The 18,266-nt window shown below is 42.4% G+C and overlaps 2 protein-coding genes across 2 annotated transcripts in view; both read left to right on the plus strand.

The window, feature by feature from the left end:
• Positions 1 to 18,266, plus strand: part of LOC132157649 (uncharacterized) — a 491,841-nt gene that overhangs the window by 152,123 nt on the left and 321,452 nt on the right. The window lies entirely within an intron of this gene.
• The window catches only part of grik3 (glutamate ionotropic receptor kainate type subunit 3), a 146,308-nt gene that overhangs the window by 59,220 nt on the left and 68,822 nt on the right, over positions 1 to 18,266 (plus strand). Inside the window, exons 5-6 of the mRNA XM_059567276.1 lie at positions 1,491 to 1,544; positions 14,799 to 14,969. Coding sequence (XP_059423259.1) covers positions 1,491 to 1,544; positions 14,799 to 14,969 — 225 coding nt within the window. The remainder of the gene's footprint in view (positions 1 to 1,490; positions 1,545 to 14,798; positions 14,970 to 18,266) is intronic.

Below are 18,266 nucleotides of genomic sequence, written 5' to 3' on the forward strand. Positions count from 1 at the left end.
GATCCTCACGCCTAGGCCGAGCTGGAGACTGAAAGTCCTGAGGCAGATCAGAGCACCCAGATGGCGCGGACTGAGGGTGATCTGAGGGTCTGATAGGTACCAGTAGAGATAGGACTGGGGAACTGGCTGGTTTTAGGGGACAAGGTGGTAGAGGGAGGCTGGGAGGGAACACAGGAGAACAGGGGCTGGATGGAACCAGAAGAGACATAGGATACTTAGGAGCACTGGGTAGTACCTCCCAAAACCAGTCTATTAAGTCCTCTTGAAAAACATCCATTAGTTCCTCAAAATAATGTCCAGTGACCAGTAGCAGCTCACCCTCAGAGGCGGGAGAGTGGGCGTGGCTTCCCTCCAAGCCCTCAATCTCCAGGAGCTTTCCCTCAGGCATGTGCTGTGTTGCCAGCTATCGCCCATGGTTAGAAGACTCTTAAGGCTCAAGCTCTGGGTTAATTATCTGCTCAGTCACAGGTTTCTGCACTGGCTCAAAATGCCTCCATGTATCGGGGTGATGGCTGGCTGGTCTCTGGTTTGGGAGTGGGGCTGGAAATGTCCTCATCAGCCGTGGAGATGGAGAAATACAGTTATTCTCCAGCATCCACTTCACAATGCTACAAAACTGTCCATGGGACCATCTGCTGGAATGCGGCCGGTGCCTTCGACCGCTCGCTCAGGCTGGCGAGGTAAAAAACAAAGCAAGCGATTAGGGTTATGAGTCAGGCACACAAGGTGTAAAAAGTCCAGTGTGTAGTCTTTCAGCAGACGGTCATGCTGCTTCAGGCATTGCAGGGCCACAACAGAAAAAAAAAATGGTCCATTCTTCTGTCACTCGTTGGTGATAGAAACTGCATGAGGATGCAGGAGCTAAACGAAAAGTCTTTTAATCAGATAAATCCAGGAGAACAGGCACAGAAACCAACTTAACATAGACGGGGAACAGATGAAGATTAAGGGAGAACTGACAACTTACAGTATAAGCATGAACCAAACAAAGGGAACTAATGAGATGATTAACAGACAACAGGTGACCTGAATGATATGATCATGTGACTCAGGAAAACTAGGTCACAATGGAGAGAAAAGAACAAGGAATACATGTAGCATACATACGTAAATACTTTACATACATACAAATAAACATCAAATTTCATAGGGCACTATTATTGTAATTTATTTTATAGATTATTAAATTAATTAGAATAACAAAATTCACATTTGGAACAATATGAGGGTTTCATCTATCTCTTGAAGGGCCCTTTTCACTGTTAAAAGCTAGCTGTGCTAACTGTTGTGCTATATGACACAAGATACAAAGTAGAGAGAGATGTCGATAAATCAGTTGAATAGTTCTTCATAGTTCCACTATATTAAATTAATCTTATTTGTTGTCATTGTTGTGTTGTTGGCTGCCTCAATGATCGCAAATTACTCTGACATGACATAGTGACCTTTATCATTGTTTTTTCTCTTCCCCACCCCTCCTCTTCCTCCAGGCCCAGATGATGGGAATGATGACAGAGTACTATCACTACATCTTCACCACTCTGGTAATGTAACTGCAGTACTAACAGCAAATTGAATGTCATTTGTTCTTGTGCTGCTACCACTTTTTTTTTTTTTTTTGATGAATGGCTTTTAATTGCAGATGAGTTTTGGATTCAGTCTGCAATATAAATTTCACTTGACAAAACAGTCTTAATGGAATTTCCGCCACCCCGGTATAAACATTAGCCCTTCCCTCAAGCTCAGATCAACAAAACGTCTTTAAAAAGTCTATACAAAGGCAACAAAGTGATTGACAACTGTGTTCCACCTCTGGATTTTGAAACTCAGAAATTGAAATTGCAAATCACTGTTTTTAGAGATTTCCTCACAGTCTTGCTAATACAATTTCTCTTGAACCCATATATATATATATTAAAGGGTTTTTATGTACTTATTTAATTATTTAAACTTAAACTTATTCACTTGTTTTTTTTTGGACAGAGTTTGAGTGTCCTTGTAATGAACAGTATATGTCAAGCATCTGAGTTATGAGTGAGGTTTACTAATTCTTGCTAAAGGCTTGATTGTTACCTAACACACTGAAAACTAATCAACTGTGTGTTTTCATTAGATCATTAAATATTTGTCTGCCCATGTGGATTGATCTATGATGTTTTCACACATTTATCATTTTTTATGATAAACAGACCATAGCAGTCACCCAGAGGAGATATGCAAGTTGAATTTCACTGGAAGATGATGCAAATGAATGTACTCCATACGTAATGTACTCTTGTTAGTAAATGTAGGTACCTATCTGTCAGTCACCACGAGTTATGTTGTGACTACATAGGGGGTTTACTTGAGAGCCCCGATCCACTCTGTCTTCAAGAGAAAACGCCAATGAAATTTGGCTACTGGACTTTGCATGCCTGAGCCACTCCCCATGCATATGGGTATAAATAGGCAACAGGTGCATCCACTCATTCACATGTTTGCTTCAGAGCCGAGTAGGTGAATGATTTCTTCTCCACAAAGCCTTTTCATTCTGATGGGAAGAAAAAAGCTGTTCCTGGTAGGCGTTATGGCACAAACAGCGGTGTCCCTGTTGAATCAACGATTCCCCTGGGTGCTTCAACTAAAGGCGTTGCCTCCGACGCCTCCTATCACGTGCAGCCAAGAGATCACAGCTTGGGGAAATTCTGCCTTTCCACTTATCTCTGGCCAGTCCATCCGGGGACATGGGGAGTGCTGCTGTGATGAGCCAGGACGTGATGCCTTCTGTGCCATCTAAAATGACTTCTCACCACTGCACCACTGCAGGTATGTTGATTGGCCCTTTGGTGCTACTTGCATGGAGCTTGGAAGCATGGCATGTGCTGCCCAACCTGTCTTGCTGGCTAATTCGGACAGTTTGACTCAGCTACGTGATTCAGTTTTGGTTCCAGGTTCAGCGGCGTTCTCGAGACCTCGGTTGCAGCTCGAGATGCTCCAGTCCTGCACGACAAGATTTCTTTCCTACTGCCGAAGAATGCAATTGAGCCTGTCTCTCCAGCTGAGATCAGTCAGGGTTTTACAGCCCTTACTTCATTGTGCCCAAGAAAGGCAGTGGCCTTCAGCCAATCATAGATCTGCGCATCTTGAATCTTGTTTGCAGTGGTCGACCTGCAGGATGCTTACTTTGATGTCTTGATACTTCCTCAACACAGGACGTTCCTACAGTTTGCATTTGAGGGTTGGGTGTGGCAGCACAGGGTTCACCCCTTTGGGCTGTCCCTGTCCTCAGGGCAGAGGGCGCCCTTGCCCTAGTATGGGAAGGGGACTTCAGGACCCTTAACTACTTTGATGACTGGCTCCTCATGACCTGGTCATGAAAGCGGTTGTGCGATTACAGGGACCTGGTAAGGGACCTGGTCAGCTGGGAAAAGAGCAAACTCTCCCCTGTGCAGACAATCACTTTTCTTGGTATGGCGTTAGACTCTGCGTGTCTGACCAATGAGCATGCTTTTTCAGTGCTGAACTGCCTTAGTTCCTTTAGCTGTTGGAAGTGCATCCGGCCTTGTGGCAGTTCCGGCTACTGCTGCAAGACAAGCACGTGTTGGTCCGCACAGGAAAACATTGCAGCTGTCTCATACATCAACCAGCAGGGAGGTCTACAATCTAGTTGCATGTCACAGCTCGCCCATCATCTACTCTTTGAAGTCAAACGCAGCTCAAGCCTCTGTGCGCCATCTACATTTTATAGGAGCTCAGTCAAGCAGCCGACACACTCTCACGACAGCTCACATTCCCCAGAGAATGGCAACTCCATCCTGAGTTTTTATGAATAGACTCCAGGGTCAGCAGGGTGACATCACATCACAGGGTCTCTCTTTCTCTCTCTCTGTAGCGTGTCCAGATGCATTCTCCGGTACCGAAATTTGACACCGAATGCTTTAACATGAATCGGTAATTCAATTCAATTCAAGTTTATTTGTATAGCGCTTTCTACAATACAAATCGTAACAAAGCAACTTTACATAAAATTATGTTTCTACAATATTTAGTAGTAGCTTATAAGTTTGTGACTGTCAGTTTGTGCACGTATGACAGGATTTTTCGAAAAATTAATACAAGACGTAGTCAGCCAGACGATGAACATTATTAATATTATTAATAGTTAATAATTATTATATGATGCAGTCACACTTGTAGCAATATTACTCAGTAGTACCGATGCAGTTCGGTCGGTACCCTTAAAAGTACAGAGTTCGGTACCCAACCCTACTTCTCACACAGACACTGTGCAAGTTCAGGGAGGACGAGGAACAGGTCTTTCTGGTTGCGCCTTACTGGCCCACCAGGACCTGGTTTTCAGAATCCATGCTTCTCATGACAGCCCCTCCCTGGTGCCTCCCTCTAAGGAGTGAAAAGATGAAAAGATGGTTAATGGGGTGGGTGGAGTCTTTGATGATTTTAGTAGCTCTGCTTTTGCCGCGTTTGAGATAGATGTCCTGCAGAGAGGGGAGAGCAGACCCTGAAATGTGCTCAGCGAAGCGCACAACTCTCTGCAGGGCTTTGCAGTCTTGACTGGAATTGTTCCCATACCACACTGTCGCAGATGGTACAGTCTTTGCCTGGCTTTATTAACCTGTGTTTGAATGTGAATAGTCCAAGTCAGGTCCTCGGAGAAGTTTACCTCAAGGTACTTGAAGCTGCTGACCCTCTCCACAGGGGTCCCGCTGATCATAAGAGATCTATAGGGCTGCTGCTCTCTCTTCCTGAAGTCCACAATCAGTTCTTTAGTTTTGCTCACATTCAGAGAGAGACAGTTGTCTTGGCACCATGATGTTAATTTCTCTACCTTATCCAAGTATGCGGTCTCATTATTGTTGTGAATGAGGCCCAGAACCACAGTATCATCAGCAAATTTGACTATAGATGTGGAGCTGTGCGAAGACACGCAGTCATGTGTGTAGAGAGAGTAGAGCAGGGGACTCAGGACACAGCCCTGTGGGGCTCCTATGTTCAGGGTGATGGAGCTGGAGGTGTACTGGCCTAGTTTCACCACTTGAGGTCTGCCGGTGAGGAAATCAAGGATCCAGTTGGAGAGTGAAGAATTCAGGCCGAGGTCTATGAGTTTAGAAGCTAGCTTTAAGGGGACTATAGTATTAAAAGCTGAGCTATAGTCAATAAATAGCAGCCTTACGTAGTTCCTGTTATTGATGTCAATGTGTGTGGCAGAAGAGTGCAGGATGTGAGAGATGGCATCATCTGTGAATCTGTTTGGGCGATAGGCAAATTGAAAAGTATCCGGTTTGGAGGAGCAGATGACGTTTTTAACCAGTCCCTCAAAGAGCTTCATGACTATTGATGTGAGGACAACTGGACAATAGTCATTCAGACAAGAGGGTTTATTGTTCTTAGGCACAGGGATGATGACAGATTTTTTGAATGAGGTGGGAACCACCGATGTAGCAAGAGACTCATTAAAAATGGATGTAAACAAACCAGCGAGCTGATCAGCACAGGACCGCAGAACACGGCCAGAAATCCCATAAGGTCCGGCTGCTTTCCTTACATTCACTCGCTTTAGTGCCCTCCGAACCTCGTCCTCCGACACGGTGATCGCATGATGATCGCTGATCTGACTGCTGCTTCCTGACCCGCTGATTGGCAGACTCACACTGCTTAGATTGCTTTCAAAGCGGCTGTAGAAAGTGTTTAGCTCGTCAGCCAGTGACGGATCTGCTCTCACCTCTGCAGAGGATTTATGTCCAAAGGCACAGATGGTCCTTAGTCCTTGCCACATGCGTCGGAGAGCATAGCACGATGCTTTGTACTCGCTCATGTTTCCACGACAGAAGATCGTAAGCAGCAGTGCGTTTGTTTACTGATTTGCTGATTACTGATTTCCACCCACGGTTTCTGATTTGAGAATGTCCTTATAGTTATTGTATCCGTAGCTTGTTCGGCTGCATTTTTACAAAGCTTAATGCTACATCCGTGAACTCGCTGACGTCAGATGAACTTGCACGAAACATGTCCCAGTCTACGTCATCAAGAGCAGCCTGTAACGTTGCTTCTGATTGGGCGGACAATCGCGTCACCACCCTCTGCACCGGTGGATCTTGAACGAGTCGTTGTTTATATTCCGGTGTGAGGAAAATGGGGGCATGGTCCAATTTGCAGAAAGCCGGTAGTAAGGGAGCTTTGTAGGCATTCTTAAACTGAGTGTAGCAATGATCCAGTGTATTCGGTCCTCTGGTTGGACAGGATACATGTTGATAAAAATTAGGCATAACTTGCCTGAGTTTGGCTTTGTTAATTGGTGGTTATTCAGCTGGCCATTGTTCATCTTGGCGTTCCGGAGAATCTCAGATGGCCACGATGGGTTGGAGGATAAAGTGTCCTGAAACAGGTCAATGAAGCGGTGTCCAATGTCCAAAAGTGTTTCTTTGTCATATATGATCAGTGCAGAGGTAATGTGTGTAAAAAGAGAAAGCAAAAGTAAAAAAGTAAATAAAAACATAATCTAAGTGGAGCGACCTGGACGGCGACCGGACTCGGTGGCGCCATCTCCACAAGTCCACAATTTCTCCAGGGCTCGGCACCATATGGCACCCTTAAGTGATCTGCCAACAGTGGTGGTAGACAGCATAACTCAGGTTAGAGCTCCCTCTAAGAGGCAAGCCTTTGCACTGAAGAAGAATCTGTCCATGAACTGGTGTTCTTCTCACCAAGAAGACCCCCAGATATGAACAACTGGAGCAGTGCTTTCTTTTCTGCAAGAAAGTTGGAGCATAGGCTGTCACCCTTCGTATTGAAAGTGTATGTGGCTGCTATCAAAGCACATCATGAAGCAGTGGACAGCCGGTCCCTGGGAAGGCACAATCTCATCATCAGGTTCTTGAGGGGTGCCAGAAGGTTAAATACTCATAGGCCACCCCTAGTGCCATCCTGGGATCTCTCTACAGTCCTGACTGGCCTTCAGAGGGTTCCCTTTTTTAGCCACTTTTTAGCATTCTTAAACGGAGTGTAGCAATGATCCAGTGTATTCGGTCCTCTGGTTGGACAGGATACATGTTGATAAAAATTAGGCATAACTTGCCTGAGTTTGGCTTTGTTAAAGTCCCCAGCAATGATAATAGCAGCGTCAGGATGTTTGTTGATGTTACTGCTGAGCGCATCGTGAAGCTCAGACAAAACCAAACCGGTGTCTGCTTGTGGTGGGATGTAAACAGCAGTTATGATGATCGATGAAAACTCCCGAGGCAGATAGAATGGGCAGAAAATAATGGATAAATGTTCCAGATGAGGCGAGCAGGAGCGCGACAGAGTGGAGATATTCCTGGGTTCACACCATTTCTTGTTAATCATGAAACACACTCCTCTGCCTTTGGATTTGCCGGCCTCGGCTGTCCTGTCCATCCGTAAAACAGAGAAGTTTTCAGACGGCGTTACAGCAGCGTCCAGGACCAAGGGTGTGAGCCACGTTTCAGACAAACAAAGGATGTTACAGTCCCTAAAGTCCCGTTGGAAACTTATCCTGGCTCTAAGATCGTCCATCTTATTCTCCAGAGACTGGACATTGGCGAGCAGAATGCTCGGTAAAGGAGGGCTGTGTGCTCTTTTCCTCCGTCTGTTGCGAATCCCAGCATGTTTCCCGCGGTGTTTCTTGATCCGTCGCCTCGGGTGGTTATTCAGCTGGCCATTGTTCATCTTGGCGTTCCGGAGAATCTCAGATGGCCACGATGGGTTGGAGGATAAAGTGTCCTGAAACAGGTCAGTGAAGCGGTGTCCAATGTCCAAAAGTGTTTCTTTGTCGTATATGATCAGTGCAGAGGTAATGTGTGTAAAAAGAGAAAGCAAAAGTAAATAAGTAAATAAAAACATAATCTAAGCGGAGCGACCTGGATGGCGACCGGACTCGGCGGCGCCATCTCCACAAGTCCACAACTTCTCCAGGGCTCGGCACCATATGGCACCCTTAAGTGATCTACCAACAATGGTGGTAGACAGCATAACTCAGGTTAGAGCTCCCTCTAAGAGGCAAGCCTTTGCACTGAAGAAGAATCTGTCCATGAACTGGTGTTCTTCTCACCAAGAAGACCCCCAGATATGAACAACTGGAGCAGTGCTTTCTTTTCTGCAAGAAAGTTGGAGCATAGGCTGTCACCCTTCGAATTGAAAGTGTATGTGGCTGCTATCAAAGCACATCATGAAGCAGTGGACAGCCGGTCCCTGGGAAAGCACAATCTCATCATCAGGTTCCTGAGGGGTGCCAGAAGGTTAAATCCTCATAGGCCACCCCTAGTGCCATCCTGGGATCTCTCTACCGTCCTGACTGGCCTTCAGAGGGTTCCCTTTTTTAGCCACTGGTTTCAGTCGAGTGAAGAGTGCCTTGTGTTCAGGCCAGCCTACTCTCATGTTGTCCTTAGACCATAGCCTGGATATATGCCCAAGGTTCCAACCACACCTTCTCTTGGCTGGTGTCATGGACTGGGTCAGTCCATATTAGTCTCTCCACATGATACATCACTACGGCTAGGATGTGGCCACTGTAGCGCCCTTCTCTGGAAGGCTAGTTTCCCCATAGTTACTGCCAAGCTGTAAACAACAAACAGGAAAGGTGTGAAATCCCTTCTCTTAAGAAAATATTTTATGTGATAGGAACTGTGGCGTGATGCAGCAATGTACTCACTTTTTGGTCCCTGCAAGCGCCAGGGTCAGTGAATTTTTGCAGGGGCTTTGGGAAGGTTATGACCTTTGCATAGCATTTGTCTGACACGCGGCTACTGGATGCACTTGTCATCTATTTATACCTGTATGCGAGTGGCTCAGGCATGCAAAATCCAATAGCTTTCATTTAAATAATTTAAATTAAATTTTCTCTTTACCCTCTGGAGTCGATTAACACATATACGCGTTATGAGGCATTTTCTCCTGATAACCCCGAAAATAACTTAAATTACACTTTCAGTTTTGATTGTACAGATAAGAGCAAAACATCAATCGAATCTGTAAAAGGGTCTACTTTTTTGTATACAGACATATTAAAAACAAAACTTTGTGCATTTATAAAATAAAGATAACAAACAAGTTGTGCTGTCTGCAGCCTTTGTCTGTGGTGATCCTCATTTAGACATGCGTCATTAAAATGAACTGTAACTCAGTGAATATTCAACGAAGAGACATGAGAGATATATCTATAAAAAGGTTGACATGTCTTTTAAACTAAACAAGTGCTGCCGAAAACAAATATTCTGTGATAAAGTAATCCATATGAAAACAACGCAATGTCCGTTTTTCACGTCTCCCTTCATTATCTTCTAATGCGACTACGCCCCCTCACTGAACGCTCACTGAAGAGCGTGGCTTGAATACACCCACACAACAGAAGACAACGCAGCGAGACTGTTCTTCAAGTTTTTTTTTTTTATTTACTGTTTGCTTCGCGATGAGAGTAATAATACATAATTCACCCCAAAAAGATGTGATTTGGTGTAATGATCGGACACTGGAGACGAGAGATCCAAGAGCAGTGTGTTTAATGGATATCCAAAAATCAATATCCAAAACAAGCATGGGGTCAAAACCATGAAAGCAGTCGAGAAACAAAACAAACATGAAACAAAAACTAGAAACTACAAGGGAACGCGAGGAAACTGGGTGATGGAAAATAAGGACTCCATGACACAGAAAGAAAACAGACCGGTTTATAAAGGCAGGATAATGACGATGAAAGTGAAGACAGCTGAGAGCAATTAACAGGTGTGCAATTACCGTGATGAAGGGACAAGGCTTTGTGGGAAATGCAGTGCCTGCGGTGAGGTGCCTATGGGGAAGTGAGACCACTAGAGGACACCCAGGGAAACACAGACCAGACACCGTGACATTACCCCCTCCTCTACGGAGCAGCTACCAGATAATCCACCTGAACACAAGAACAAACCAAGGAACACAGAGGCCAGGAGGGAGGTGGACAGGCGGAGGTCCAGGGGGAGGGACGGAGGGGCAGGTAATAGAGGGAAAGAGAGACAGGAAGTGCAAAAAACAGAAACAAGGAGTCCAGGAAGGAGGTGGACCGGTGGATTACCAGGGGGAGGGACGGAGGGCCAGGTAATAGAGGCAAACAGAGACAGGAAGTGCAAAAAACAAAAACAAGGAGCAAGTATCCAGGGTGGATCAGGTGGAACTGGAGCCGTGCGGTCGAGACAGAAGCACACCAGGGCAGCGCAGAAGACCACCACAGTAGTGCGGTCAAGACATAAGCCCACCAGGGCGGTGCAGAAGACGACCACAGCCGTGCGGTCGAGGCAGAAGCCCACCAGGGCGGCGCAGAAGACCACCACAGCCGTGCGGTCGAGACATAAGCCCACCAGGGCAGCGCAGAAGACCACCACAGCCATGCGGTCGAGACAGAAGCCCAACAGGGCGGCACAGAAGACCACCACAGCCAAGCGGTCGGGACAGGAGCCCACCAGGGTGGCGCCGAAGACCACCACAGTGGGATCGATGGCACAGGAGAGCAAGTCTGGTTAGGTAAGTCTGAAATAGAGAACAAGAACAGGTTAAGGGTGGCCTCCGTGGCCCTGAGGAGATGTTAGATGGTCTCCATAGCCATGACAGGGCAGGCAGTGAGTTCCTGGATGGCCTCCGTGGACACGGCAGGATAAGTCGAGCACTCAGAGAGTTTGGCTGAGACGTGACGAGGCTCTGGAAGTTCAGCAGAGACGTGGAGAGGCTCTGGTAGTTCAGCAGAGATGTGGAGAAGCTCTGGTAGTTCAGCAGAGACGTGGAGAAGCTCTGGTAGTTCAGCAGAGACGTGGAGAGGCTCTGGTAGTTCAGCAGAGATGTGGAGAGGCTCTGGTAGATCCGTGGTGTTTTGACTGGATTTAGGAAGATCAACTGTGACTTGACTCTGCTCATGAAGACCAACGGTGACTTGACTTTGCTCATGAAGATCATTGGTGACTTGACTTTGCTCATGAAGATCAACGGTGACTTGACTTGACTCCTGAGGTCTAAATGTGGTAGTGCTTAACTCATGAGTGTTAATGGTGACTTGACCTGACTCTGGAGTGTTAATGCTTACTTGACCTGACTCTGGAGTGTAAACGGTGACCTGACCCAACTCTGGAGGGTCAATGGGAACCTGACTCGACTCTGGAGATATATATATATACTTGTACTACATTTACATTTACATTTATTCATTTAGCTGACGCTTTTATCCAAAGTGACTTACAATTGCTATATATATCAGAGGTCGCACGCCTCTGGAGCAACTAGGGGTTAAGTGTCTTGCTCAGGGACACATTGGTGCCTCTCAGTGGATTCAAACCCGGGTCTCTCACACCAAAGGCATGTGTCTTATCCACTGCGCTAACACCACACGTTTTCACATAACGTGTAAACATTTTACTAGTTAAGACTTTTTCCAAACTATAAATCCTGGCTAAATGTCTAATCAAGTAAAACATTATGAAGTTTCATTAACAATATACACTACCATTCAAAAGCTAGATGTAAATAATATAAATGTAACAAATAAATGTAACTGTAACAAATGTAACAAAGAATGCTGTTCTTTCAATTTATCCCCCCTAAAAAAACTTAAAAGATATTATCAGCTCTTTTCAACATTAATAATAATAATAATAATAATAATAATAACAATTAAATGTTTTTTTTTTTTTGTAGAAAATCAGATTGTTAAAAGGATTTCTGAGGGATCGTGTGACTGGAGTAATGATGCAAAAAAATTCAGCTTTGAAAGTCAGCTTTGATTGTTCCTAATAAACTGTTTAACTGCACTCGCAAGTGAATAGTAAATGATGTTGTGTGTTAATTAAATATATTCTAAATAAACTACAAACATAAAATTATATACATTTATTTTGTCCTTACATTCTTTCTTGTAACTCTTCCCTCTCAGACACACAGCTGACTGAAAGGCTCATTATGCAGCTCATTGTGTGGGCCTTTGTCTTCTCAGGTGTAAATCACAATGATATTCATGATAGTTGACGCCTACTCGCATATGACTTTTATCAACAAAAAGTGTCTTCGGAAATTTTAATCAATATATTGTTTTCTGTGAGTGAGTAAACAAGATGATTTTCACATAATTTAGATAGAAAAATTCTAGGCTACAAGCTCCAGTTCTTAAAAGTCCCAGGAACCAATGTTCTTTATGTGTTTTATTGCCTTATTCAGGTGATTTAACATTTTTAGTATTTCACTAACCACGCATAACATTTTTTTTCTCAAAAACACAATCATGTACATACATGCATTTCACATATTATTATAGCCCAGTTTGTGCTGATTACAGTGAGATTAGACTTTAGCCATTTAGATGTTTATAAGAAACTGAAAAAAGCACAAATGTCAGGGCATGACAAAACTTCTCCAGGCCCAAAAAATTACCCTTAAACCTCAGAGAGTTAAAGTCAGAACGTATTGAGCCTCTCAAGTAAACCCCCTATGTCATCACGACATAATTTCTCTGTTCTCTCCATCAGGGAACAATGGTTAGGTATGTAACCGAGACGGTATTTGTGCATAAAATATGGTTCTATAATATGCATTTATATATGATTGCACAAAACCTGAAACACACAGCAAATGTGTATAAATGTGCTAATTTCATTTTTTTTTTTTTTGCTAAAGATGTGGATTTGTCAAAACATTTAGGCAGTTTAGCTATTTAAACTATGTGTAAAAATAGTGGTAGATAAGTGTTTACTCCAATTATAAATAACATCTTGTTCTCACAAAATGCAAATTGTTATAGATGTTATTCAATGTAAACAGGAGTAATATAGTGTGTACCGAAGGTACCCGAAAGGACATTTTAAAGGAACTGTTTCTTTTAGAAGTGTCATAAATAATCAAACATTGAATTCAGATCTAATTATTTTATATGCGAAATAAAGTTAATATATGCAACTTTTAGTTTTGAAAAAAAGTGTTTGACGACAGTGCTATAGCAGATTAAATTTGGTCTGTCCAAAGCGCCTTCTGCTTTAGGATTTCTAAATGGACTGTGATTTTCCAGTAGGTGGCGGCAAGTATAGTTATAAGTGAGTCATGAATTATTCATGCAACAAATTATTTCAAATATGTAGATTCATTCAGAAGTGAAGCATGCTGTGTTGCAGTGCAATGCTGTGTGTTTGTTTTGAACTGTTTGGAACCTTCGTTAAAGGAGCAAAATCTGATAAACTGGCAATATGGTGTCATGTAAGCTACTTTCTAAATCTCTGAAGTAAGAAAGCTTTACAGTCCACACATGAATAATTTTGTGACAATTCTTCCTTGCATACTTCCTTGCTAACTGTTTGTATGCTTTTATGCCCTTGTAACACAATGAACAGCTGAAGAGCATAAAAGTCTCAAGTTAAATGTCCAAACCTTATATTTTCATAACCTTCATGATGCTTTTTCTGTGAAACCGGAGCGATTTGCCTTGTATTATAAGATGTTTCTCAAATTCCACAATCAGTGTCAACTTACCTGTCTTTCATGTAGTTTACAACATTCATCTTATATTAAATGATTATTGTAGTCCCACTCTAAATATCCTTTCTGCAGGATAAGGAGTTTTGTTGTGGACGAACAACGATGTTGGATTTACATGATATAATTTTGCTAAAACCTCATCTAAGACATAATGAAATGAACAATGTATCTATTTTTGTAATGATATTTTCTACAATAATCCAACTAGAATCCCACTACATTATAAGCATTTGAGCATCAATCATCTCTTATACGCTAATCCCGCACTAATACAGTAAATCATGAAGATATAAAGAAGCCATAAAACAGGCTTCCATTGTAACATCTGCATTTAACGAGAAATCATTTACGGTATAGTTCAGAAAGTGCTGTTTCTTGGGGCAAGCAGTTTTCTGTATGTGTTTTTTATGCTTCTCTCCAAACAGTTCCAGACCCACAGGGTGTTAATGAAATAGTCTGTTATGTTCTACCACATTTCTTTGCCGCCCCCACCTTCCCAACATGTTTGGCAATATGTAGGATGGTACAAGAAACAGAGCGACTGTTCTCAGAATAACATTCCAGACAATAGCATGCATAGTGTGGGTGTGTGTTGGTATTGTTCTAGAGCGTTATTTAGCCTCAGCATATTACGGGAAGTTCTTTTAATGAACACAGTCTTGCTCATTTTGCCATTCTTTCTCAGATTTACAGAACCCTGTGTTAGATGGCTGTGCATTTTGCTTTGACCTCGTAAGACAAAAAAAAATTGATTAACTTAGACTTAATCTTAATGCTATTTTCCACCCCAGCAATTTCATTTTCAGAGTGTTTCATCCCACATCATTGAATTGAGAATGTGAAATTTGGATCCTTTTTGAAGAATCTACACTGTTAAAATCATTGAATGCACAGACATTCTGATACATTTCAGTGTCAGGTCGACATTCAGAGAGGTGTTTTAAGTGTTTAAGGTTCAATACGCTGGATGGGAGCAATGAAGACCGGATTACAGAGGAAATAACTGTTTCAATCAGCTATTGTGCGAATGACTCCTGGCTCACTGTCTATGATATCATACATGCTGGCACAGGGGTGTATGTCCTACTATGCTTCATCTGGCTGTACCCAGGCGGCCTGGAAAGCACGGTATTATCCTTAATCTCTTTTATTTTTGTTCTGTTTATCTTTTTTTTTCTTTTTTACCCCCTGTCTATCTGCTGCTTTTATTAGGGGACGAAGAGACAAGAAGGCTCTCACCCAGCAACAATGAAGCTAGATTCAGGCCGGTTAATTGAGATCTTTTCTCTCTTTTGCTCTTCCTCTAGGATCTCATGGCCATAAACCTGGAGCCATACCGCTTCTGTGGTGTCAATATGACTGGCTTCCGCATCCTAAACGTGGACAATCCTCAGGTTGCCTCCATTGTGGAGAAGTGGTCCCTTGAGAGGCAGATTCCCCCAAAACCAGATTCTGGTCTCCTGGAAGGGATAATGACGGTATGCTTCCATTTTCTCCCTGAATTCACTGCCAGCTAACCAAAAAAGAAATGGCAAATTAAACAATGGCACAAAAGCTTTGAATAGGTTCCACTTTCACTGTAACCAATGTAATCCACAGCCGTACTTATTTAGTTAATCTATACTTTTAAAAATAAATAACCTTTAAAAGAGCTATTTATTTCTTAATTTATTCTGTGAGCTGTTTCAGATGGATTTTGTGTCTATAATAATAATAATTGCCATGGTTGAGATTTAAATAGTGTATCTACTTTTATTTGCTAGGTAATATAATCTTTTAAACTGCAGCAGTTCAGATTTAATAATCCCAAATGGTATGCCTCATGCACTGTTGAATACATTGTTGAATACCTTAATATCATAAAGACTGGTTTCAACTGTATGGCTTCTGTGAATATCTATTAATCTATTTCACAGTAGTTCAAATACTCCTACACTGTTCTGTAGAATTTCTGATTATTTTAATGTAGAGGAGTACTGTTATTACAGTGGAAAAAAGCATTCAGGTCTTCCGTTTACTCTAAATTGACTATACGTGAATATCAATGTGTACTTGCTTTATGTCTTTTGTGCAAGGTTGAAAACTCTGGCATACACATTAAATATGGTATTACTGGATCCGCAACAGCTAATAAGACTGATGTGAGGTATATAGTTCCTGCAACATCCGTATGTGTGTTGAATGTTTTGAATACAGACCATTGCAACCACTCAGTTTAGTCAGTCCATTCTCATTATATCCATCTCTCAAATCACAACAACTTTTTGCCTGGTTACAAGAAGCCTATGGCAAGGTCGATATAAAGGACATCCCAGTGAGCACTTGTCCTCCTTCCTGTGGACACGCTCGATCTAAAGTAGCTCACATTGCCTGAACAATGCACACTTCAAGCTCTCATCTCTCCGGAAGATTGTTACAGTAGGATGTGTTAGAGAATCGGCAAGTGGATGGTGTACCAGTTATTTTCTTGCTTTTTATCCATTGTCCAAAGTGTTTGCAGAAAGAATCAGTCCATTAGCTGTTGCTTCATGGTGGTGATAATAACATAGCTTGAAAGTAACATTTTGTTGTCTATATTGAGTATTGTGGTTCTTGCTTGGGTCATGAGGGTCAGTGAACAAGAATTTGTGTCTCTCTGTGCATGTCAGTTCTCAAAAGTCATATGTCAGAGGTGTTCAAATCTGCTCCTAAACGGCCAGCATCATACAGATTTGCCCAACAAACCGGACTGCATTTTTTTTTTTTTTTTTTGTAATTCAAAAGACCTTGATTTTCCTGGTTCAGGTATGTTTTAAATTCGGGTTGGAGCTAAACTCTGCAGACAGTGACCTTCCAAGAGCACAATTGGAAAACCCTGGTATTTGTTAGAGGTATTTTTTTAAATGCATAGAAAAAACTGACTGGAGAGGGCTGGAGACCAGATACATTCAAGCCACAGTAGATGTTAAAGTTATTTGATGATTTGGGATTAAAGTCCTTTGAGGGACAAGGTTTTATGCTGCTGCCAGCATTGTTCCTGGAGTTGGTGAAGCTATATCTGCCATAATTCAATGTAGGGGAATACATTGTGAACTTTTTTGGAAGATGCTCTTTGCTCTTTTGTCAACACTAAAAAGCAGACATATTTAACTCTGGTCTAAGAGGGTCAGCTCATTCTACAGAGTTTACAGATTTTAATCTCTAATCAAACAAAACTCTCTGTAATATCTGAGTTATCCTTAAAATGTTGGTTGGATTTATCAGGTGTGTTTGATTAGGGATGAAGCTTAACTCTGCAGGACAGCAGCCCTTTAAGACTTATGAAATGCACATAGTTTTATAATACAGTATTTTCAGTAATGCCACTGGATTGTCAATGGCTCACTTAGTATATTTTATTTCTGTTCATTTTGAGTTCATTTTACTACAAACCCGATTCCAAAAAAAGTTGGGACACTGTACAAATTGTAAATAAAAACAGAATGCAATGATGCGGAAGTTTCAGATTTAAATATTTTATTCAAAATACAACATAGATGACATATCAAATGTTTAAACTGAGAAAATGTATAATTTTAATGGAAAAATGTAGTTGATTTTAAATTTCATGGCATCAACACATCTCAAAAAAAATTTGGGATAAGGCCATGTTTACCACTGTGTGGCATCCCCTCTTCTTTTTATAACAGTCTGCAAACGTCTGGGGACTGAGGAGACAAGTTGCTCAAGTTTAAGAATAGGAATGTTGTCCCATTCTTGTTTAATACAGGCTTCTAGTTGCTCAACTGTCTTAGGTCCTCTTTGTCGCATCTTCCTCTTCATTATGCGCCAAATGTTTTCTATGGGTGAAAGATCTGGACTGCAGGCTGGTCATTTCAGTACCCGGATCCTTCTTCTACGCAGCCATGATGTTGTAATTGATGCAGTATGTGGTCTGGCATTGTTATGTTGGAAAATGCAAGGTCTTCCCTGAAAGAGATGACGTCTGGATGAGAGCATATGTTGTTCTAGAACTTGGATTTACCTTTCAGCATTGATGGTGCCTTTCCAGATGTGTAAGCTGCCCATGCCACATACACTCATGCAACCCCATACAATCAGAGATGCAGGCTTCTGAACTGAGCACTGATAACAACTTGGGTTGTCTTGTCCTCTTTAGTCCAGATGACATGGCATCCCAGTTATCCAAAAAGAACTTCAAATTTTGATTTGTCTGTCCACAGACAGAACAGTTTTCCACTTTGCCACAGTCCATTTTAAATGAGCCTTGGTCCAGAGAAAACGCCTGCGCTTCTGGATCATGTTTAGATATGGCTTCTTTTTTGACCTATAGAGTTTTAGCCAGCCACGGCGAATGGCACGGTGGATTGTGTTCACCGACAATGTTTTCTGGAAGTATTCCTGAGCCCATGTTGTGATTTCTATTACAGTATCATTCCTGTATGTGATGCAGTGTCGTCTAAGGGCCCGAAGATCAAGGGCATCCAATATGATTTTCCGGCCTTGACCCTTATGCACAGAGACTTTTCCAGATTCTCTGAATCTTTGGATGATGTTATGCAACGTAGATGATGATAACGGCAAACTCTTTGCAACTTTTCTCTTTGCAATTTTTCACCGCAGCATTGGGGGAATTGGTGATCCTCTGCCCATCTTGGCTTCTGAGAGACACTGCCACTCTGAGAGGCTCTTTTAATACCCAATCATGTTGCCAATTGACCTAATAAGTTGCAAATTTGTCCTCCAGCTGTTCCTTATATGTACATTTAACTTTACCAGCCTCTTATTGCTACCTG

This window comes from Carassius carassius, chromosome 15 (genome assembly GCF_963082965.1).
Source record: "Carassius carassius chromosome 15, fCarCar2.1, whole genome shotgun sequence".
NCBI classification, from domain to species: domain Eukaryota; kingdom Metazoa; phylum Chordata; class Actinopteri; order Cypriniformes; family Cyprinidae; genus Carassius; species Carassius carassius.